Source organism: Mesoplodon densirostris, chromosome 9, assembly GCF_025265405.1.
Source record: "Mesoplodon densirostris isolate mMesDen1 chromosome 9, mMesDen1 primary haplotype, whole genome shotgun sequence".
Classification (NCBI taxonomy): domain Eukaryota; kingdom Metazoa; phylum Chordata; class Mammalia; order Artiodactyla; family Ziphiidae; genus Mesoplodon; species Mesoplodon densirostris.
Genome location: NC_082669.1, coordinates 70,986,081 through 71,011,369, shown reverse-complemented (window position 1 = coordinate 71,011,369; position 25,289 = coordinate 70,986,081). Strand labels below are relative to the sequence as shown.

At 40.6% G+C, this 25,289-nt stretch overlaps 1 protein-coding gene across 1 annotated transcript in view; it reads right to left on the bottom strand.

Moving 5' to 3' along the window:
• NPSR1 (neuropeptide S receptor 1) overlaps positions 1–16,996 on the bottom strand; it is a 117,091-nt gene extending 100,095 nt beyond the window's left edge. The window contains 4 exon segments of the mRNA XM_060107725.1: positions 6,624–6,773; positions 6,776–6,788; positions 9,805–10,007; positions 16,912–16,996. Coding sequence (XP_059963708.1) covers positions 6,624–6,773; positions 6,776–6,788; positions 9,805–10,007; positions 16,912–16,996 — 451 coding nt within the window.
• Positions 16,997–25,289: the final 8,293 nt, after the last annotated feature.

Genomic DNA, 25,289 nt, shown 5'->3' with positions numbered 1-25,289 from the left:
ATACAGTTACCTGGAAATTAAAGATAAAAATAACCAAAAACTACTAAATAGTTATTTAGTAGTGAAAGAGGAAATTAAAAATTCAACACTAAAATATTTGGAAAATAAAAACAATAAGAATTATCTCATAAAATTTGTGAATTCAGAAAAAAATCCTTAGTCTTAAGCATTTTCATTATGAAAGGGAAGAATTACAAGTAATGTCATCAAGATGGCAACATAGATCATTCCTGACTTCAGTCCCCCTCACAAGAAGACCAACTAGCAAGTGTCCATAGACAAGACATGATTGTGAAAATTCTAGAACACAGGGGTGAGGTGAAACAACCCCCTGGACCACAGAGACCAAGAAGGACCACGTTAGAAGGGTATTTGAAGAACTACACTCTGACAACATCGTCCTTCCCCCAGGCAGGCACAAGGCCACACTGAGAGGGCCCTACTGGGCCTACAATTTCTCCAGTGGGGAAACAATATCCCAAAGTGAGCATCCACTTCCCCCAGTGTTTCAGGATGCTTCCTAGGATGCCCTCTCTGGTCTCAACTCACAAGAATCACTGGGAAAATCTGCAGGGCTTGACCATGTGGATCAGAAACAAGCAGAGAAGAAGGGTGGAGCTTATAGCAACCAGTGCTCAGATCTTGGCAGATGACATTTCTCTTCACACATGCACCAGAGCAAAGATCACAGATGGTGACCCCATTTGGCTAGGGAGCTTAGTTGGTATTTTTGCCTGATTTGGGTTGCAGGATATAAAATCAACATACAAAAGTCAGCTGCATTTCGATGCACTAAAAATTATCTGAAAAAGAAATAAAGGCAACAATCCCATTTTCAATAGCATCCAAAACAATAAAATACTTATTAATAAATTTAATGAAGGAGGTGAAAGATCTGCACACAGAAAATTGTAAGATACTGATTAAAGAAATTGAAGAGGACACAAATAAATGGAAAGATGCCCCCTGTTCATGGATTGGAAAATTTAATATTGTTAAAATGTCCATAATACCCAAAACAATCTACAGATTCAATGCAATCCCTGTCAAGATTTCAATGGCATTTTTCCACAGAAATAGAAAACAATTCCTAAAATTCATATCAAACCACAAAAGACCTCAAATACCCAAAGAAATTCGGAGAAAGTAGAACAAAACTGGAGGCATTACACGTGCTGATTTCAAATATACTACAAAGCTGTAATAATCAAAACAGTATGGTACTGGCATAAATATAGACACATAGACCATTGAAACAGAATTGAGAGACCAGAAATAAACCCATGCATATACAGTCAACTAATAGTTGACTGTAGGGAGCCAAGAATACTCAATGGATAAAAGATAATTTCTTCAATAAGTGTGCTGGGAAAACTGGATATTCACATGCAAAAACTGAAACTGGACCCCCTATCTTACACTGCTCACAAAGATTAATTTGAAGTGGATTAAAGAAAAATGTAAGACCTTGAAGCCATCAAACTCCTAGAAGAATACATAGGGAAAAACTCCTCGATATTGTTCCTGGTGATGATTTTATGGATATGACACCCAAAGCATAGGTAACAAAAGCAAAATAACCAGACAGGAATATGTCAAACTAAAATGCTTATGCATAAAAAAAGAAATGATCAACAAAATGAAAAGGCAACATATGGAATGGGAAAAAATATTTGCAAACAATATATCTGATAAGGGGTTAATATCCAAAATATATAAGAAACTCATACAACTCAATAGCCAGAATAGAAATAATCCATTTAAATTATGGGCACAGAACATAAATAGACATTTTTCCAAAGAAAATATTCAAATGGCCAACAGGTACAAGAAAAGATACTCAACATCACTGATCACCAGGGAAATGCAAATCAAAACCACAAAGAGTTATCACCACAAATGTTAGAATGGCTATTATCAGAAAGACAAGAGGTAAGTGTTGGTGAGGATGTGGAGAAAAGGGGACTTTTGTACATTTTTGGTGGGAATGTAAATTTGTGTATCCACTATGGAAAACAGTATGGAGTTTCCTTAAGAAATTAAAAACTCCTATATGATCCAGCAATTTCACTCCTGTGTATATATATCCAAAGGAAATAAAATCTCTATCTTCAAAGTATCTGCACCTCCATGTTTATGCAGCATTATATACAATAACCAAAACATGGAAACAACCTAAGTTTTCATCAGTGGATGAATGGATAAAGAATACATGGTATAAGGCTTCTCTAGTGGCACAGTGGTTAAGAATCTGTCTGCCAATGCAGGGAACACAGGTTCGGGCCCTGGTCCGGGAAGATCCCACATGCCACGGAGCAACTAAACCCGAGCGCCACAGCTACTGAAGCCTGCGCGCCTAGAGCCCATGTTCCACAACAAGAGAAGCCACCTCTGTGAGAATCCTGCGCACTGCAACAAAGAGTAGCCCCCGCTCGCTGCAACTAGAGAAAGACCACACGTAGCAACAAAGATCCAATGCAAGCAAAAATAAATAAATAAAATAAATAAATTTATTTAAAAAAAGAATACATGGTACACATACAAAATGGAATATTATTCAACCATAAAAAGAAAGAGATCGTCCCATTTGTGACAACATAAATGAATCTTGAGGGCATTATGAAATGTCAGAGAAAGACAAATGCTATATGTGGAATCTGAAAAAAAAAAAAAAAGAACTCATAGAAACAGAGGACAGATTGGTGGTTGCCAGAGGTGGGGATTGGGGGAAGTGGGTGAAGATGATCGAAGGGAACAAATTTCTAGTTACGAGAAGAATAAGTTCTGGGGATGTAATGTACAACATGGTGACCGTCATTAACAATACTGTATTGTATATTTGAAAGTTGCTTAGAGAGTAGATTTTAAAAGTTCTTAACATACTCCCCTCCCCCACCAAACACAGATTGTAACTATGTGAGGTGATGGATGCTAACTGAACTCATTGCAATAGGTACATACAGCATATCATTACTTTGTACATATTAAGCTTATACATAGTCTATGTCAACTTTATCTCAATAAAGCTGAAAAAATATTTAAAAAACGAATGAGCAGAATTAAAATAAATAAATGAACTAAGTATGCCATTCAAAACCCCAGGGAAAAAGTGAGTGAAATTAGCATTGGAAGTGGTAGTGAACTCCATGGATGGCCTTAAATACCTCAGTCTTTCTGGTCTCACCTCCCTGCCTGAACCTCTCAATTTTCTCTGCTGTCAGATAATTAACAGGAAGGCATTGAGGGTGGCACATACCTTCGTTTATTAGTAAATTGCTCTCCAGAAAGTGCTTTGAGGCAAAGCTAATTTCCACCAATGTGAGAAGATTTGGGCCTATCAGAAGAAGGACGTTATTTGAATATGTGCCAAAAAATATATATTTTCAGTCTTTCCTTGGTTGAACACTCAATGGGAGTTACTCTCATTAGGTCCCCTTCTTTATGGCATTTGAATAAAACAGACAAGTCAGTCCTGAAGATGATAAATGACTAATAAATTTTAATTAGCACTTTAGCTCATAAAATACAAACAGTCATTAAATTCATCCAATAGATTGTTAAAATGGAAGTGCTAAAAGTGGCAGTATATGCCAAAATAGCAGCTTTAAGAACTTCTGGTTTCCTTCTGTTCTCAAGACTAAACGTACAGTCAAAATTCCTAATGAAGATATAGAGAAGAATTAGGTAAGATTTTTTGAAGGGAACAGAAATGTGGAGAAGAGGGAAGTGAATTAAAATATACAGATGCAAAATAAAAACAATTCTTCAAATGTCTTGTAAATGATGTGATCTTTGTTTTCACAAATACGAGTGCTGCTATAGTTACTGTGGGGGAAAGAAAGGCCAAATTAGGTGTGGCTTCTTCTCTGATACACTAGCTAGGGTGGAAGAAAATGCTCCTTTTTAAAATAAGCAAATTAGACTTGAGTAGGTACAGATAGAACATTTATAGGTGAACAAAGAGAATCCGTGTCCTCAAGGAACTGGTCGTGATTCTATAACTATTGCAAGCCAATAGGGCTTTTGTTTTCAGGGTCCTTTTTAAATAAGACTCAGTGTGGATCTGTGTTGGTAGCCTCTAGAGCATTTGTCCCATGACATTCTTCATCATCTTTTAATCTTGGGTGACCTAACAGGAAATTGGCCAGTTTGAAGCTCACAAAAGTGTCTTCTTTTGATGCACTAAGTTCATGTCTATAAATTTTCTTAAATAAATAATAAAGAATGCTCACAAGATTTAATTGTGAGAATATTAATTGCAGAATTGCTAATAATAGCCAAAAGCTGGGTGGGGGGGAGGTTATATGAATAGCCAACAATAGGAGTTTATCTACTTAATGGGGCAGTCATCCAATGGGTCACTGCAGTGTTTGGACAACATGCGAAGTGCTGGCCTTCCAAGACATGAGGTCTGAAGAAGAAAGCATGGCACTCTGGAGGAAGCACCTTCAAATCAGTCCAATGGGTAGTCAAACAGAGATTCATTGTCTAAACTTCTCAGTTCTCAATGGAAACTGAAATACGGAAGACAAGCTATACCAGAGACTGCTACTTATCTCTGTTCTCTCATTCTTCCTTAGGAAAAGAAGCTTGATTTTATTCTGGCCAATGGGTTAAAAATGAACAAACAAAAACATTTACCAGCTTTTCTTCAGTTAGAGATAACAAATGAGATGCAAGCAAAAATTAATGGGTGGGAGTTCTAGGAATGCCAGTTAAGAGGACACATAGCTGGCATGAGCCCCTCTTGTCCTCCTCTCGTCCTTTCTGTTAGACTAGAATCTGGGGATGATGGCAGGAGTTCTAGCAGCCACCTTGAACCAAGAGCCATCCATACCATGAGGTGACCTTGAGTATGTAAGTCCTTTAATAGAGTAAAAATATATATACAGGAGCCTGAGACCCCAGGGATAAGAAAATAAAATATGAGCCCTGGACCGTCTACCTCCAGAATTCTTTACATAGATGAAAATAAAGACTTGTAAACTTAAGCCACCATTATCTGGATTTTATAGATGTGCAGATGAATCTAACTCCAATTGATTCACCTACTAAATGGAAATCAAAATGTTCCTTAAAGAATCACTCAAGGATACCGGCCTGTAAGTAGGAAGCTGCTCTTAAGAGGTGAGTCATGATGGAAAATATTATTTTATGAAGGGCATTAATATTGCCTTACCCAGTAATAACTGTTAACTCTATTTTTCTCTATCAGAAGAGCCAAGAATAATGTCTCTGAATTTAATTTTCCAAATATGTGTGTCACTGATGATGTCAGTTGAATCTGATGATTCAAGAATATGTTTATGTGAAAAAATTTGGTCATCCTATAAAACAACATTGGAGAGTCAAAAACACAACTGGTTGTAGCTGAAAGTTTTAAAAATATATAATATTCAATTTTAATATATTTGCTTTGCTATAATGCAATCTCCCTCTGTTGCCAGAAACATTTGACAAAGTCTTTTAAAAATAGAAAGTTATGTTTCTGTGGATGATTTTAAAGAATATATATAAAAAAAAAAGACTAGGGAAGGTGAGCTGCCTGTAAAAGAGAGCAAAGGTTCAGCAGAGTTAGCAAGTAAGAACCAGAAGTGATGACTAAAAATACAAAGTCCAGAAAATTTGAAGAAATCTTGGGGAGGCCATTAGCATAGGATAGGGGACTCAAATCAAATTTATGTAAATCTGAAAGAATAGGATCCTTCAGCTGATACCAGAGTAACCTTTTTATACATACTAAAGACTCAGATATGTATTCTCAAATCCCTTACTACAGGATCTGAGATCATGATGAAATGTGTATGAAGGAAATTTTAACACCTTAAATAAGAAGTTAGCCTAATCTCAGACTCTAGGCAAACTTTCTCTCTCCAAGAATTCTTCAGTTGAAATGCTCCTGATCTGACCCCTTGGGTTTTTCCAGAGGGAATTAACACATTAATTTATCTAGACTATCTAGAACATTCATGAGAAATTAAGCCCAGGTTAACACAGCAGACTATGGATTTGACTAGAACATGCAACTCTTCTTTTTGACAATAGATGGTGAAATTTCAGTTGTTCATTTATTATTATTCTTGACAGTACTTTAAATTCTAAGCGGATATCCTTACCACCTCTAAATTCTTACACTCTAGAAGAACACATAGTTTTGTAGAATGCGGGTTACAACACTGTAATTGAAAAAATATGGTGAAAGAAAGTTATTATACCCTCATCCAAGAATTTTGCATTTACTCGGTAATCCTAATTACCCTTTACTCTATTTTCTGGGATATATTCTTTAAGCTCATAAGACGGTATGATATGGTAATATCACCTTAGTGAACCATGGAGGCTGCTGTGTATAGGGAAAGTAGAACCCTTTAGCACGCTTTGGTAGCACTGATAATGATATTTTCAAGTTTGTTGTATAAGGAGTTATTTTTATAATGGAATCTTATAAATATTTAAATATGTTAAATTTGCTGGAAGAAAAATTCAGATTTGAGTTTTATATCCCTATAGAAATTCCTCCCAAATTTGCAGTTGCATTTTGGACTGATAATACACCAATTCTATTGGTAAAATAATTGAAAGTGAGGAGCCATTGGAATTCTGCACACACTGCAGTTATGTACCTGTGATGGCCAGCTGAGTCACAAAGAAGGTCATTCTCGACTTCCTCTTCCTTCTCAGTGTAGAGAACAGCACGATGGCATTTCCAACAATGGTGAAAACAAAGAGGACCCACAGAGTTATCAACTGCTCAGTCTGTGAGAAACAAAGCACACAAAACTGGTGTATCAGTGAGGACCAGGGTACTTTACAGAATGCAAGGCTCAGGCTTTGGTGTTGAAATGTCTTCCTCCTGGTCTCCTACCCCCACCTGTCAAAGCTCTACTCTCAAGAGAACAAAGACACAGTGGTCCTTATTTACACTGGCAGCAGTGTAAATTGATGCAACCTTTAAAAAGATCCATTTGGAAATATATGTCAAGAGAAAAATGTATACACAGTATTCTTGCCAAACAATTTTAAGCCTATGTGAAAGAATTCTAAGTTTGAAAAAGAACATTACAGTCACAAAGATGTGCATATTTACTGTAAGAAGAAATTGGAAATTGTTGAAAGATAATAGGATAGTTAAGTAAATAAAGCACTTCAATTCAGTGAACTATTATGTAGCTATTAACAACGACAGACATGAAGATTATGTGGCAACATTAAAAATGCTTATAATATAATGGTAAATGGAAAAACATAATAAAATTGTATGTTGGGTGTGATTACAACTCTGCAAAATTATACATGCAGGGAAAAGACTGAAGTATACTAAAATGTTAAGAGTGGTTATTTTAGGGTAGTGTGATTATGGGTTATCTTACTATTTCTCCTTTGACAGAATTATATAATATAGTAATATTAAACTTCCACTGAATAGTGTATAATTAGTAAAGATGAAAAAAGCAGGAATGCTACTCATTTAAAATGTCAAGTTCTTCATAAAAAGTTTTCCACTCTTCCTTCAAATGGAACTTGCCATCTACCTAAAGTCCATAGCCCAGAATAAGCAGAAACCCAGGGCAACAGGATGGGTTGGACATAAGGACGGGGTGGGCTGAGCTGTGGGTGAGGAACAGGGAGCCAAGGGGATCCAGAGGGAAGTCGGAGATCAGAAGCCAAGAGACTTCAGCCCAAAAGGTCTGGGCAGAGTCCTGGTAAGAATGCACACATCTAAGACTGGGATGAGAAGTGCTTCTCCTGTTTGGAGAAGACGGTAAGAAGAGCCTGAAGAAATCCCTTGTGATGGTAAAATTGTATGTGTCAACCTGGCCAGGCTAGAGGACCCAGCTGTTTGGTCAAACCCTAGTGTAAGGTGGTTGTTGTGAAGGTATTTTATAGATGTGATCAACATCTACAATCACTCGACTTTAAATAAAGGCAGATTACCCTCCCTAATAGGGGTGGACTTCAACCAATGAGTTGAAAGCCTTGAGAGCAAAAGCCGAGGTTTCTCAGAGAAGAAGGAATGTTTCCTCAAGAATTCCTTGTGTACCATAGAAATCAAGCCTAAGTTTCCAGCCTGCTCTATATCCTTTAAGGATTTCAGACTCACCAGTCCCCACAATCACGTGAACAAATTCCTTAAAATAAGTCTCTCTCTCTCAATAAAATATATTATCTATCTATCTATCATCTATCTATCTATCATCTATGTATCATCTATCTATCTATCTATCTATCATCTATCTTCCTATTGGTTCTGTTTTCTGTGGAGAACCCTGACTGGCACACTCCCTGAGAATCTGAGGCATCACGGCAGCCCTTTTTATATACTAAATTAATTTTAAATTATACAATAACAGCCAGATAAATTCTTCTATAATAATTCAGATAAAGCTCAAATCCCCTTTGTCCACCACTTTCCATCTTGATCAACTCCCGTCTCGCAGAAGGTAAATATCCTTTTGATTACACTGTATATCCTTCCTATCCTTTGAAAAATACTTCATAAGCATGCACACACACACACATCCATAGCAAATAAATATCAAGCTGATATTAAAGTTCTCCATCTCACACTTACAGATGGGTCCTGAGGCCCTGGTGGAGGTCAGGGCCTTGGAGCCACAGAACGGTAGAAGTTAGGGAGGATGGGCCTTGTGGTGGTGCCGGGGGATGGGTGGGTGCACAACTGGAGTGGGAGGACCTCAGGGTGGATGACCTCTGCTGCTCTGAAGGGCACAGGTGGCAGATACTTCACCTCCAACATGCTTACATCATCTCCCATTTGGAGAGCAGAGTCTTTTTGCTCAGTGCCAGGCCTCCTGCTTTTTCTCTGGTCCTTTTCTAACCAGAAGGGTCACATTTTTCTGGATGATTCAATTCTCTAGCAGCCTACATATGGGTGGCACTGAGAAAGCATCAGGAATGGAAACTAATTATTTTGAAAAGGGTTATTCTGAGTGGAGAGAGGGAAAGAGTTTTTGTAGGAGAATTCTATTCTTTGAGATGGATGGACAACTGTGCTGTCAGGAGAAAATCCAGCAGGGGAAGCCTTGATGTACCAGACTGATGTTCTCCATTCAGGATCTGTGTGTAGGTGGTGGGACATAAATAAGTAGTTTGAACTTGGAGGACCTACTTTGTAAAACTGTAGAGCAACTTGGGGACCAATGCAAGAAAATAGGTGGCTTGGAAATCTCTTAGCAGAAGGTCTCACGGACCCTATGATACTGATAGATGATACAGGGGATACATACGGCATCTATGTCCCCAATATGGTCATAATGTAGTGTGCTGCCAGGGCAGATGATGGCACCCTGGGGGTGTTCGTGGTTCAGAAAAGACCAAGGAGCCCTTGGAGCAGGTGATGTGACAGGTAGGGGCCTGTGAAGTCCTTTCCAGCCCTGCTGAGAATGCAAATGAGGGATTTTCCACGAATTTCTCCTATTTCTCTTAGGAAATCTTTTTCATCTGGAGAAGCGTTTTGATGCCTTAAAGTAACTTCTTGTTTTGAATTGCAAAACACTGTATCACAGTCAGCAAATTTTCTCTGCTTGGGTAGTGGTGGAGGGTAGTTTATTTCCACAGTTGTCCAGTACTACGTCGATCTCTGTTGAACTCCTTCAGCCTTAGATGAAGAAGGAAGGGAAAAGTTAGAATGTTTGTGATGTCCCTTTGTCAGATCAGAAATCCAGCTCTCCATGCTGAATGGGGAGAGAGCAGTGTCGGGAAGCAGACAAAGGAGGAGGCCTGGCACCCTACAGGGGATGGTAGAGTGGCGGGAAGGCAGGGAATACAGACTGTTTTCCTCACTGAGTCGCTTATCTTCACCAACACCATCCCCAGGCCTGTCCAGCTCCCGCATCCTTTTAGCTGGGAGAAAGCAGCTGGCATGCGGCATTCAGCGAACTTCCCACAGAAATCTGCCCCAGACTCAGCCTCTGGGCTGAGCCTTCCTGTGGTGGGATTCCCTGGGGGCCGCCCCCCCCTTCCCCGATTCTCCAGGGTGACTTTTACTGCACGAGAGAGAGAGAGAGAGAGAGAGAGAGAGAGAGAGAGAGAGAGAGAGAGAGTGAATGAGTCTGCTGCCCTGTGCTCGGGCGTCTTACCTCCTCTACACCTTATAGAGATAACCTCCAATTTTCCAGCAGGCGGGCAACAACCTTCCCCATTTTCTACTTCTGATACTGAATTTTTTCCAACTAAAATTACACTCTGAAGCCCTTTTGGCTGAGAATTAGAAAGAGTAGGAGAGTTCATCAAGTGAAGCCAGGGTAATTGTGAACTAGAAGTCAATGCCTTTTCTAGAATACACCTCTCTTCATGCACCCCTTTCCTGACATAACTAGCGCCTTTGGTAAGCACAGTTAGGCCACAGTTCCAGAAACACAACACTGAACTGGGTAAATGATTTGCTTTTCACAAAGTGTGTTGGTGATTATGCTGCTGGCACCAAGAGTCAGATTTCCAGAAATCAAGTTTCTCTGATGGAGGAGCCCCCTGGCCTCCCAGTGGGCATGGAACAGCTGCTTTCTTCATCTTTGGACTGCATGATCCCGACCCAGGCATCCAATCTCTTCAAAGTAGGCTTGGGGATCAGAACCGCTCTGCTGCGAGCACAGAGTGACAAACACTGCAAAGCAAGTTATCCCGGTTAGATGTATCAGTGAGTAGGAGGTCAAGCCTCAGGAGGGCTGGAGCAGTCACTGCTGGCTCGGCTGAGCCTTTTCTTAGGAGCTTGCAGTAACTGTGCTTTGGGCTGGCTGTCCCAGGGTGCTCTGTGAACAGGTCAGGGTCTGTTCTCCTTGGGATTAGATGATGTGTATGGAGCAGGTTGAACAAATCCTGTGAAATCAGGTCCACTCCTTCTGCTTTGGAGTTTTCTACTGAAAGACAATCTCAACCTTAAGTCACTGGCTCCAGGAAATTTCCAGATGAGAGAAGCTCCCTACTGTTGCTTTCCAAGAGCCATGTTTATTTATTTGTTAATTCATTCAGTATCAGTGAATTGTCTCTAGTATAAAGTGTTGGCACTACAAAGGAGACTAAAACATGTAGATTGTATAAATTATACCCAGCCAAAATTAAATCCTGTTTCATCAAGTTGTACAAAGGTCATTAAGTATGAAAACAATTACATAGTTGTAGGATCATTTATTCATAGTATACTTAAACCCATGCTTGCACATACACCTAAACACACACGCATCCCAGCGTAATACGAGGATTTGGAGAATTATGAAAATAGGAATTGGGGAAACAAGTTTAGAGGCATTTGAGCATCACAGTCAAGTGAGCCATTTAGTAGAAAAGTGAGTAGGCATTCAAACCAGCCTGATTTGGAATCAGATTCTTTACTACTTGCTAGATGTGTGACACATCAGTAAGTGATAACCTCTCTGAGCCTGTTTTCTCATTTATAAAATGAAGACAAAGATAAAATCTGTCTCAGGATACCTGTGATGGATAGATATGATGACAAAAATGGAGATTTCTAGCTCAGTGACTGATGCACAGTACACACAAAATAAAAATTGGTGTATCTCTTAGTTTCATGGACTACATTTAGGTTTGAGCAGTGATTTATAAATAACTCACTACTTTTTAAGAATGATGCTTGAATTTACCCTCTTTGTCCTATTTTCAGTTCCAGTCTGCTGAAATTTCACTTGAGCCTAACAGGCCTTCCACCTGCGCCTCTTCCCCACAGGTACGGATGGTATACCAACACCATTCTCAGAAACAGTATTTAAGAATATAGTTGGGGATTAAATGCCCCCTAGTGGTCATGTGAGGCAAAAATTCAAGCCAGATGCTCAATAGTGAGTAGAGGGAATAGGTGAATTTGGAATTTTTCAGTGACTAGAGACTGTTTTAAACTCAGTTAAATAGTTGTGGGATTATGACTAATTGGTTTTTAACCTCAAGTTACTGAGGTCACGCAGTGACCCCAACTTCCTGCAGATCAGAAAATTACAACCTTGGTTTGAGAGGGATGAATTGCCGTGTTCTCTTGACGATGCTGGTGCTGCTATGGGGCTGATACCTGGGATTTGACTCCATGGGATATGCTTCCAGAGCCAAAAAGATTTCCATGAGGCCAGGCATTAAGTCTGAGTCACCATTTTGGGCTGGCATTTTATCTTCCCCATAGAAAGTGATTAATAAATATCTGATGGATGAATATATGCTTGATGACAAGGACAAAGGTACTACTTATAAGTATCATAAGAGGTTACTTGAAATGAAAATTATCTCAGGAAATACAGGACATTTAGCTGTATGACTTGTTGAAACTAGATATGTCAGATTTGTCTGGAGAAGAAGACATGATTTATTCAAATCCAAGGAATGATAATCCTCTTTTCCTTTGCAGTCCCGGAAACTGAAAACAAACAAAACAAAACAAAAACAAACAAAAAAACTCTAAGGTATCTTTAACAATCACAGAGAGAATAGGAACTAACATTATTTGAGTGAATCACATTTTAATCTAGCACCTGACTGACTTCGTTTGTAATGTATAATAGGTACTCAGTAAATAGGTACTCATTGGTCAGGCTGCCAATCGTCACAGCCTGACTGATGAGATGACACGGTCCTCAAACTTATAGGTAAGGAAGTAGGGCTCAGAGAAGTTGCTATCTAGGATACCTGGCTTATAAGTGATACAGATGGAGTTTGAACATGGCTTTGCTTGACTGAAAGTCCATGCCCTGCTTACTGTAGTGGCTTTCTGCTTGAATTTTAGGCCAGAGACAGTGAAGCTGCCTCATTTCTTTTCAATTTTCAAGTGGGAAACAGATCTTCATTTTCCTTCTGACCCAAACTTGTCTGAAGCTGAGTTTCTGGAGCTGAGTCGGTTTCATGACTGTTTTCCCCAGGACTGAGAGTAAGGTCAGTGCTCAGTATGTGTTTGGATGGATGGACTCTGGAGTAATGTGTGGCTTCCACACAACATAAGTCGTAGATATCACACAAGATGCAGCTGCATCTTCTGCCCCAGGGATCACAGGGCTTTACATTTTCATGTTTCATTTTATGGTTCTTGTTATTTCTGTGATGTTGAAGATGAATATCTCAAGCACAGGAAGGAGAGAATACATCATACTTCCCAAGAGAGGAAATGAAGTCTCATAAGGTTATGATTCAGCCTCAATTCTCAGCCAGCAGTCCAAGAAGCTCTGCTGTCCTGTCACTGAGACCAGTGTACCACCTGTCATTCACAGCATCAGGCTCTGAGGTCTGCTCCAAGCCTCAGTAATTGGCTTAGGTGGGTTGGAAATATCAAAAGCAGAGCTCTGAAAGCATCTAATTCCATTGAGGCTGAATCACTATGTAACACAGGGAGCACACAATCTGAAGTGAGATAGGCAGGAGCAGACTGCAAAGCTTTGGATTCCCAAAGCTGCTTCATTAGACTTGGGGAATGAGATGCACTGAGGATCTGTAGACCCTTGGGCAGTGACCATTTCTGAACCATTGGAAACCTGTCATTCAGGAGTTTGTCCCAAGTTTTCCCTGTGTCTCGCCCTACCTGCTGCTTCAGAAGCATTGCCAGGTGGTCAACAATCACTAAGGAGGTCAAGTGGGAGGCACGGGGGTAGGACCAGGCTTGCTCCTGAGTGCCTGCCTTGGCTACTTCCCCACGATCCCCTCCTCCTGCCGATGCCCCTTTGGAAAATCTGCATTTTCACCACCCTCCCAGTAACCCAGCTTGGAGACATCCTTGCAAATACCATGGGATTATTGTCATCACAACCACCTATCTGCACTCACATTTTCTAGCTGCTTTACCTGGACCTCTGGGAATTCCATCTTGGATTACTTCCAGGATAGCCTTCAATGCTAATACTCAATTATGAAAAAATGTATGAGACTTTTTAATTAGTTACTTAAATTAATTTAAGTAATTAGTTTATTATTTATAAATAAACTATATATTTATAGTTTATTTAATTAGTTTAATTAAATTACAAAAAAATTAGACAATTACATAAAGCTACATGTAAGTGTGGATGTTAATTCCAGTCTTATATTTTGGTAAGGCTCTTAATATCATTTTAACAGGGGTCTTGAACAGAAATGTAGGTTGCACCCTCTGACTAGGGGCTGGTAGGACCAGCTGGCAGGAGGCCTCCTGCATGTAGAAGAGAGAACATGAATGGAATGGGAGGTATTGTCTCAGCCTGGGTCTGTTGAGGTGGACGGCAGGGCTGTGGACAAAGACGGTCCCAAATATCAATAGTTGGGCACTAAGTGTCATCCTGTGATCTCTCATGTAGTGTACCAGAGGGGGAAGGCATTTACCGTGAGGGGAGAGCCTTAGCATATACCTATACGATGGTGTAGAAATGATACTCAGGCCCGAAGTAGGAAGCTGTCCTTGAAGTCATGTTGCTGTGACAATGATTATACTGGTTTACAGTTGGTATAATCAAGCTCAACAAAACATTTATTGAGAATCTAGCAGCAAAGTTCAACATACGTTGGGAACTTTACCATAGTTCCACAGAAGTTCCATAGAAGGAAGGCTAGGACAGGGAGCTCCTAGTCTGGTGATAGAGGCTTATATGTAAACAAAAATTTTCAGTGTGAACTAACGTAATGGAGATGCTGGAGGATCCCCAGTAAGGGACATTTAGTAGAACTTGAGGAGGGACTGGTCATGGTTGGTCAAAAGGTATATCCTGGAGAAATTAATATGTGAGTTGAGTCTGAGAAATGAGTAGAAGTAGCCAAACAAACAAGTAGGTTGCTTGGCAAGAGTTTGCATGAAGGCAGACTGAAAACTTTCAGGTTAGTGATGACAGACAGGGACCATCCATGAACCATTAAGTGTGGTCACAGATCAGAGAAAGGCTTATAATGAGAAACGGGACTTGTGTCCTAAAAACTATTTCAAAAGTGGAGAAAGGTCCACACTGAGTCTTTGTCCTTAGTTAAAAGAACTTGCTACCAAGAGAAAAGATTCCTCCCCATCTGGAATCTTTCCCAATTGTCTTCATTGCACGTACTACCTTTGCCCTACTTCTCAACACCATCATCACAGGTGACAGAATACAACTTTAGCTCCCTCAAACTGGGGCTGAACAAGAAAGCAATTCACTGTCTAACACTTATTTCTTAGTTTAGCCTCCAGGACATATTGAGTAACTGTATTATTCAATACAGCTCTTTCTACTCTGACCAGAAAGGGTTAATTACTAGTCTGGAGTATTTGATCATTTTTGCCATGGGTCATATTTCGAGTTTAATTAGCAGTGTTAACTTCCCACTGCCTAATTGTTCTCATTCATATCAGGCTTTGGTGCAAATCAGGGACTGCCTTTGCATGACAGGCTGATTCAGCTTTCTGGTTACTAGTGAATCCTTGAATTTCGCCAGAAACAGAAATGCCCGTGTCCCACATTCATTTTAATGTGAGTCCCTCTTGTGATTCATTCTTGAATCACAAAATGACCTCCAGACTAATCACAAATAGGGTACATTGGAAGCTTTGAGGCAATTAAATTCTGGGATTCCATCTGAATTCCCATAGTATATCAGACCACAGATGCTAGAAATCACCTTAAAACCCACTGGGCTCCAGTCTAGGTAGAAATTAATATTTGTTGAACAAATAAATAAAGTGTCTGCTGTCTACCAAGAACTGAGATTAACATTTAAATAACTATTTGAGCTCTAGATCCTTGAAATATAGAACACTAACATTTGGATAAATTAGGTCCAAATCTCTACAATGTGGTAGAAACCAAAGTAATTCTATGTAATAAAAATACCAAGAAATGATTCTTCCTCATGATCCACATAATTAAAAAAATAACACTGTGGGAATTTGTTTTCTGTTTTGGAGGTGCTACTAAACAAGGAAAGTGTCCAAGGTAACTTCCCCCTGAGGGCTTATCTCAGCTCAGACCATGGTACAATCAATCTGTCATTTCCAGTCCTTCCAGGAGGCTCAAAATCAGACAGCTAGGAGAAATCTTGGGGAGCGAGCAAATGGAAGAACAGAAGCAGATGTGAGGCCAGGGCATGGAGCCGAACATCCTGGTAGATGAGAACAGGTGGGGGAAAGGGGTGTGAGAAGGGCTCTGTAGGATTCCAGGGAGATGGCTCTAGTCCTATATTGCTACTCTTGGCGCCTTCATTTTCTGTGCATCTAAATTGGGTGGCTGGTCAACAGAGTTTAAAAGGCTAATGAGTTAGTGTACATCCAATGACCGCTGGTCATCTGCCTTGGTTTCCACTGTCCTCCCATTCTCTTGCCTGTGTTTCTAGTCCCCTACATGCTATCTGATCCCCTACATGCAAGCCTCCCCAGCCCAGGGTTGAACACTAATCCTTCCACCTCTCATTAGTCACTTCATAGGCTCCCTGGGAGCCTATCCAAAGTCGACACATGCAGGCACCTGCCTGAATCCAAGCATCACTCCCACTCCACCCGAGCCTCTTGGATTTCGATGGAGTTGGCCACATCACCTTGGGCCTATGCTCAGGAGCCCTGGTTCCTAGCAGAGGCTAGTGCCCTGGGCCAGGTTGATTCTCTAAGCCTGTTGCCTGCCTCTGTCTAATCCACCTACCTACTATTCTCAACTTAACATGGAAGCCCCAGTGCACTTTATGGTTCAGCCCATCCCAATGATAATAGAAAAATGACATAATTGGAAAATGGAGTTTTAAAGGAATAGATAATTCACAGGTTACATGCTTAATCCAGAAATCACTATTAAGATACTAGTTGGGGGTCAGAGTGGGGAAAAAATTCTAAGAGGAGCAATATGAGAGAGGGGAGAAAGAAATGAATTAGGAGAATCACTGCATTCATCACTAAATTCCTGAATTCTGCTTTGGCTCTGAAAGTGTGTAAACTTCATTATTTAAAGACTGCATCCCTCTCGCACCCACACAGTTCATTACTAGGGAGACGCTGGCAGGTCTTCAGACCCTTCGATGTGTGATTCTTGGGGGCCAGTGCATTGTCTGGAACCTCCTCTTCTTCCATTTGGCCTGCTTTACCATCACAAAGGTGTCTGCTTTCAGATGCCTCTTAGAGCCTCCCTTGTGATTTGTCTGCAGAGGAAATAGATCCTTTCATTTGCTCTCATGGAACTGCAACTTGCAGAATATTTTTGAGACATTACATGGTGTATTTTACATGATTATTTTGTTGATTCTGATAATAAAAGTAATAGGTGCTCACTGTCAAAAACTTAGTAAAATATTTTAAAAGTTCAAGGACAAAACCCCATCTGCCAGAGAGAATTTCTCACTTTCCCATTTTTGGTATATTCCTTTTTATATTTTCTGGCTACATATCTATATATCTGAATATGAATAGGTATTTATATATCTGTAAAACTTGGAATATATTATATATGCAGTTTTTTGTGCTTTTAAAAAGTTTAACATTGAATAAGGAACAATGATTATTATAGGTGCATAATATTTCTTAATATTCCATCCTGTGGCTGTGTCACAATTTCACTTTTCTACTATCAGATATGTACTCAATGAAAGAATCGAACACAAATGACTATGTCTAAAGTTTCCTTGAATATTTCTTTACTATTCTTAAGGTTTAATCCTGCAAGTAGACCTACTAAGTCCAAGTGTAAATGTACTGTTTATGCTTGCTGTATATTACCAAATTGCTCTCTAGAAAAGTTGGGTTAGTTGTCCTGATTTAATTTCCCACCAACAGTCTACAAGACTGTCACACGCTTTTGTAACATTTGTCTTTAATCCTTGCTAATTTGATATTATATTATGCTTCATGGTTAAGTTTGAATTGTTCAGACCACTAGCAAATAACAGTTTTTTATCCATTAAGTCGGCATTTAAACTAAAATTCTTTTTATTTCCTTTGCCTGTTTTTTCTGTTAGAAATATCGTTTTTCTTCTAAGAGCTTTTATATATTAAGGACTTTAGTCATGTTATATTTGTAGTACAACTATTTCATATTATAATATGTAATATTTATGTACATATAAATATTATATATTTATTTTTATTGAAAATACTTTTCTTAGTTTATTTGTTTCCCCTTATATTTTTATTGTTAGGCTTAGAAAGTTCTTGCTCATCCCAAAATTACTCTGCTAATTATGCTTTTTGCTGTCTATTTTGTAAAAACTTGGTTACAAAATCCAACAGAAATTGATCTTACAACTTTATGAGGTAAGAATCATCACTCATCCACTCACTGCTCTTATTGCCAAAACATTCATTTCTTCTTACTAATTTTTGTAGTGTCTTTGTAGTAGTAAGTTCATATATGTACTAGGATTTTATTTTCAGGGCAAATTATTTGTTATTATTAATCTGTCAATTACTGTGCTAATTCTAAAATGTTTTGCTTAATGCAGGTTTATATTTATTAATAACTGATAGAGAAAAATCCCTCTTCCTCATTAGCATTTGTATTCAAATCTCTTAGCTTTTCTTACCTTTTTCAAAAGAGCTTTTAAGTTATTTTGTCAAATTAAAACAGTCACATTGAAGATTTGATTAAATTTTTTAACATTATTAAGAAATTTGCAGAGAATTGACATCTTCACAAAATTTAGTCTTCCTATCCTGAAGCACCACATACCTTTTCATTTATTCAAATATTGTATATACTTCAGTAATGCTTAGCATTGTGAGTTATTGCTATCTTAAATTTGACTAGTGCTTTCTAGTCTATAAAGTACCCTCTTATTTTCATGATCCTCTCAACGAGCCGACCAGGAGTTCTGACTTTTTTCTAGAGGCTACGGTTCTTGTCCTGACTACCATTTAATCGCTGTGTGACCTTGGTAAGATCACTTTACCTCTCTGGGCTTCTCAACACAATGTTGCAGAGCCTTTTCTGAAGTATGTTCCGGGGACATTATCTTCATGGTGTGTATAGTTAGAGGTAACACTGTAATGTTATGTGGTCAAATAAATTTAGGAAATTCAGGTTAAGCAGAATTAAACAGGTTTCTTTACTGTAAGGCTTCTCAGAAACTTAAATAGGCTAATACATCTTCTAAATATATGATGATACATAATATGTGTTATTTCCCAAACTTTTTTGGCTATAGTCCCTTTTTACCTGCTTAGCAGCTCACATAATTAGGCTTCTGTGGAGCATCCTTTGAAGAATTTGGATATGGTAGAAAATGCACATGCTTGGGAACCATATCTGGGTTCAAAGTTTTGGACTATGAACTATTATGTGGACTTATCTTCTCTGAGCTTCATTTTTCTTCCCTGTAAATTGAGGATAATAAAGCCCAGCTCAGAGTTTTTGTAGTTGCAGACTGTTCTGATCACTGTAGGGGAGCAAAATTTGCCACCCGCAAATGTATCTCTTTGGCATGAGGATTAATGCAGGTTGATTATTTTTAAGAAACAGAGGATGGGGGGGCGGAGTCAAGATGGCAGTGTGGGAAGATTCAGAGTTCATGTCTCCCCACAACTAGGGCACCTGCTGGATGCAGTTGGGGGATCTCGATGCCCAAGGAGATGGTAATAACCCCCAAGTGAACTGGTAGGATGTGGGGGGACTGAGGGGGGAGGAGAAGTGGAGGTCGGACAGGACTGGCTCCCCTGAGGCGTGATTGAGAGGGGGCAGGGGTTCCCATGCTTGGAAGGACCCTCAGGGGCTTGGATCAGTGGGGAAGGGGCCTGGCATTTCCCCTGCCCAGTTGGCCCGGGAAGTCTGCCTGGCTCTTGGCCAGGTCCTACGCCCTCAGAAGTCCCCTCTGGGCGGGGTTAGTCCTGGCAGGGGTGGGGGTAGGAGGGAGGCCGGGAGAGAACAGGAGAGGCAGGTGGGAGGGACCCTCCAGGACCAGAGGAGTGGAAAAGGCCAGAGGAGTTTGCCCCACCCACTTGAGCCCAGAAAGCCTGCTGGGCTCCCAGGTGGGGTCCCCCACCTTCTGAGACCAGAGGCAGGAGGCATGCCTGCACCCCTTCTGTTCTGTTGAGCCTAACCCCACCCACCCACCCCCCCAGCCTTTTCCATCCCTGTGGATCCTAAACATAGGCCCCGCACACCGCCCAAGCCTCACCCCTGCTTAGGCCCTGGCGTCCACAGCCAAGGCTTTTTCCACCTTTTTTTTTTTTTTCTCCTCCTGATTTTTACTATTGTGGTTCTGTTTCACCTTCTGGTTGTTTAGAAATCGTTTAGAAAAGTTCCTGTCACCAAGAAAGCCCACAGCCAATGAAAGGTATGACTATTGCTCTTGCTATTAGTTCTGGTAAGGCTGTTACCATTTCAATTTTGATGACATTTTTACTGCTTTTGGAAAAGGCAATGGAGATGAAAAGGACACGTTTGGGAGACACTAAAGAAGCACATTTCTGACTTTCTTCTTGAGCAGGTTGTGTGATAAAAGGATCACAGTTTTCATCAGAAAAAAAGGAACAAGAGTTTGCATCAGAGCTGTTTCTGTATCAACAGTGCATCAAAACTGCTTGTGCTCAAAGGGGACCATGGAAAAAGTTACACTAAGACACTTAAGCTAGTTCCCACCAACACCACTACTGACTTCTATGTAACTAAAAATCGCTGTTTTAATGAATGATTATACCTCTCAAAAAATGAAACAACATTCTAAGCTCCTGGCCAGACATAATTACTCTCTTTCTGCTCCTCTCCTTGTCTAATGGTCCAATTGCTTGAGAGAAAACTTATTAATAGAAATGAGACGAAAACGATGTGATTTACCTTAGTGCCTGGAGATGATGTTGTTAGCACAGAGTACAAACACTAGAAGAGAGCGCGCAGGGATTTGTTTGTCCAGATACTCAGAACATCCCCTTAGGGGCTGTATTCAAAAAATGGCAAATGAGATTTCAGCTGAGAATGATCATTGCCTGAATCTCAGAACAACTGCCTTATTGCTGATTATTATCCCTCTTGCAGTGGCCCGTCTCCCTTCATTCTGTTTTGCTGTCATGTTCTATCAATATCAAAGAGGCTGCAGAGGCAGGATCGCTGAGAGGAGTGGTGTGTTTCCTGGGTGCAAAAAGCCTGCTTCTCTAAGAATCTCTGGACCTGCAGGCTGATTTCATAGAGAGGATTATTCAGTCAACAGTAAATGGCCCCAAACTCCAATTCCAGCTTCTATTTTCTGTCGTGGAGCCGGGCAGCTGGGCTGTGTGTGAGCATGCATGTGTTAGGAGGTGGTGCCTAGGGATGGGTCCCGTGCAGTCAGCTGAAATGACTTGTTCAGCTCTGCTTTGCTATATTGTCTCTTGGTCTCTCCAGCACCAGTGAGGCTGGCTCCCGGGACAGCTCCCTGCTGTTTTTTGGTTTTTTTGTTTTTTTTTTTTTTTTGCAATACGCGGGCCTCTCACTGTTGTGGCCACTTCCCGTTGCAGAGCACAGGCTCCAGAAGCGCAGGCTCAGCGGCCATGGCTCACGGGCCCAGCCGCTCCGCAGCATGTGGGATCTTCCTGGACCGGGGCACGAACCCGTGTCCCCTGCATCAGCAGGTGGACTCTCAACCACTGCACCACCAGGGAAGCCCCTTCCCTTCCTCTTTAGAGAAATAAACTAGGGACCCCTAGGCTTTGGGGTACCTTGCTCAAAAGTAAATGACGCAAGCTGTTCTTCTCATCCACTTTCTCTATAAGACAAAAATGATTATGTGGAGGTTTCAGTGGGATTTCCTTGAGGCTTCCCAGAACTTCTTCCCAGATGCCCCACCCCTTTTCATTTTCACTACCTTTTTCTTTCCTGATAACCGAATAAGGCCCTTTAAAAAATAAAATAATAAATTAGGGGAGAAGGGAAAAGGGGGCTATGTCTTATTTCCTTAAATATATTATAAATTTTGTAGAAATCAGGAATGTGGCTTCTTCTCTTTGTATCTCCCAAATCACCTAGGTGTCTCCCCCGCCCAGGCCCTGCATTAGAATTCATAGACTGTGTCATGTTGTCATGTTTACCTCCTCTATTCCACCTGCTATTTACAGCTGTTCAATGATCAAAGTCTGCCAGTACTCCTCTATGATGCTTTTTGGAAACGATCTATTTCTCTCCATCTCTACCATGCTAATCTTACTTCAGGCCACCATCATCTCCCACCTGAATTACTGAAACAGTCTGATACAGTCTCCTTGCTTCTAAGTCTTGGTTTTGAGTTTGATATCTTTCATCTTAGTCCTGTATCACCCTGTTTTATCTCTGCCATGTGTTACAGAGCCTGGACTATCCCCTTTTCTGTTCTCTGGCCTTGTGGATGAGATTGGCGCACGTTTGATACAGAGTGAACATCTGTTGAATGAGTATCAGTGGAGCCATCTCTAGCTATTTAAGTGGATTACAGGTGGGTACCCGAGAGTTTAATGTTTAATGGTCCTTTTATTATCTACAGTGGCTACTGGGTACAGCTAATGCTGAAACTAATTAGATTGACTAAAGGATGAAGTCACCACAGTTGTTAAACCTTAGCGTAAACACATTGTGCTTAAGCTCAGAATAAGGTAGTATTTAGAGCATGAAATAACAAAAGAAGGGAGAAAAAGAAACTGATATTTGTTACATTTCTTTTATGAGTCAGTGGAATTGAGCGCTTTGTACCTGTCACTTCTTTTAATCTTCAGATAAAACATGCTGAGATAGATTTTAGCCTTCACACTTGACAAACGAGGAAATTGAGGAAAGAGTAATACACGGAGCAGGTTATGGAACAGAGATTTGGCCCAGGTAGTCTGATCCCACATCCATGATCATTCTAATATTCTGCAGTGGCCTAGGTGGTTGCTCTAAACTCTCTTGTGGTATCTGACTTGGGTCTGTAAGTTGAACATTCTCTTTCTGCATTCTTTAGAATGCTGAATGGCATAAAACATCATTCACAGTGAACTAAGAAGCCTATGTGTCAACAATGAAATGTCACTCACAACAGGCAGGTCTCCCCAAGAAGCTGGTATCAGAGACAAATCCAGTTGAGTGATGCTTCCCGTGAACAAGGTCCATTCTTGAGCATGGAAGTGCTCTGTGGTGAGAGGTGGAAAGGCTGATCAAGCCATCTTCATCTGGTGGGCTTGTGCCTCCTCTTTGCAGTTGTGAAATAAAACTTAAAACTTCAAACTTCAAACTTCTTAGCTTGTAGGAGTTCTGCACCTCGGGATCCTCAACTTGGGTCTTTTCCCCTGGGTCAGATGGAAACACAAGTCAACGGTCCTCTGGCTCAGACAAATCAGAGTCAGACATCATGGCAACGGGGCTGCTGCTGGTGAATCTTTGGGAAAATTGCTGTTATCTCAGATAGATGAGTCCTAACATATTGTATTCCAGGGATGTCAAATTGTCTGCTAAAACTTTAAATTTTATAATACCAACTCAGATGGGAAAAATGAAACTTTATTACAGAAATCAACTTAGTTCATGAAATACCATTTCTGTTCTATAGTAGAAAAAAACAGTCTTTTAATTTTCAGGTAACTCATTTTAAACTCAATCTCTGAATTGTTCTCTTTCTACTTTTTTCCCCATGTCTCTGATGTCATCACTTTTTGCATCTGCTATGGGCTCATGAATCCCTGACTGCACTCCAGCTCTTTTTTTTTTTTTGCGGTATGCGGGCCTCTCACTGTTGTGGCCTCTCCCGTTGTGGAGCACAGGCTCAGCGGCCATGGCTCACGGGCCTAGCTGCTCCACGGCATGTGGGATCTTCCCAGACCGGGGCACGAACCCGTGTCCCCTGCATCAGCAGGCGGACTCTCAACCACTGCGCCACCAGGGAAGCCCTGCACTCCAGCTCTCAATTCTCAGTTGTCTTCTGGGCCCCTTCTGGGGAAAGGTTGGGAAATTTTTGAATCTCTTCCAAGGTCTGAGATGGGTTGGTCTTGCTATGCTATTACTAATCTATAGCAGTCTACCTATGTTGATGCAGGGCACTTTGCATGGCTGTCTTCTCTCTGAATTCCAGGCAAAAGTGTGGTACAAGCCCTTTCTGTATTCACATTCCCAAGCCTATTCTATCCAATACCCTGTCAATGGGTCAAACCTGCAGAAAAGGGCATCCAGAAGTCAGACCCCAACATTAACATCTATTTTCTTGTTCTTCATTTCCAATCCTCTATAGGAAATACTCTTATCTCCCTGTGTACAGTGAGAAAACAACTGTTAGGTTGAATTCTCCTCCTCCTACCTTACTGTATAAACTTTAGACTCTGAGTTCACCAGGAATTTTTGGAAGAATCTGGATCTAACAGTGAAAAGTTAAGACTTCCAAGATTTATGGGCCTTTTGCTTCTACAGCTTTATAAAAGTGTCACTTAAAGACTGAGTGACTTCCTTGTTCTGAGCTTTATCTATGTTGACAAATTGGGCAGAGCATGTAGGAAGTTATTGCTCTTGTCCATTTGATGGTGCATCTGCTTTAGGATGCTGTGGACTGTAAAGAGAAGAAGACTCAACTCACATTAGATTAAACCATGGAGACATATTGTTTATACCACAGAAAGCTGGAGCTGAGCAGTATCAGGGAAGGTTTGCTGGTCCAACAAGGCCATAGGGGACCTCTTGACCATTTTTATCATGCTGCCAAAGTCTCCTCTCATGATTACAAGATGGCTGCCATCCCTAGTCATCATATTTTCACAGGTCAGTGTCCAAAACAAAAAGCAAGGATGGTAATGGGGAAAAAAGGGTGGGGGTTGGTGGAGGAGGGCATTCTTCTTATCTGTCTCTCTTTTCCTAGAGGAAAATATTTTCATGGTGCTCATGAAGGTATTTGCAGTTATCACTTTGTATGTTGGTGGCAAGAAGGAGAGCACACAGCAACCCCCAGCTGTAAGCGAGTCTGGAAAATGAGTGCCTGGTTTTTAAAGACTCAGTAGTGGGAGACAGCAAGGAAGAAGAGTGTTAGAGATGACTGAAGAGTAGCTGAGTTGGGAAATGGCTACAAGGAAGCCCTGGGGGAAGAAACCTAACTCTATGTCAACCTGTTCTCCTTCTCTACGTCAGCCCTGGAGGCACTCCCCACTCTGCATGCCTGCTGCCTTTCCCACACCCACTGAGGACACCACTAATGGACCACGACACTTAGTCCTGCTGCACCCTAGTATATCCTTGCAGTTATTCTCAAGGTAGTACCATGAGAAGTTGATCCAGTTGGCTTAAAAGGTAAAATCTAGGTTCTGTTTTGGAAATTTTTGAGAAAAATATTATCTCTGGCTTTAGACCATTTTGATTTGATTCTCCAGTTCACTTCTCAGTAACTAGCTACCTTTGGCAAGTTAAATCTCTCAGCTTTGATTTCTTCCTAAGGGAAATGAAGGCAGTGATGTATATACCAGACTTTGTAAGGAG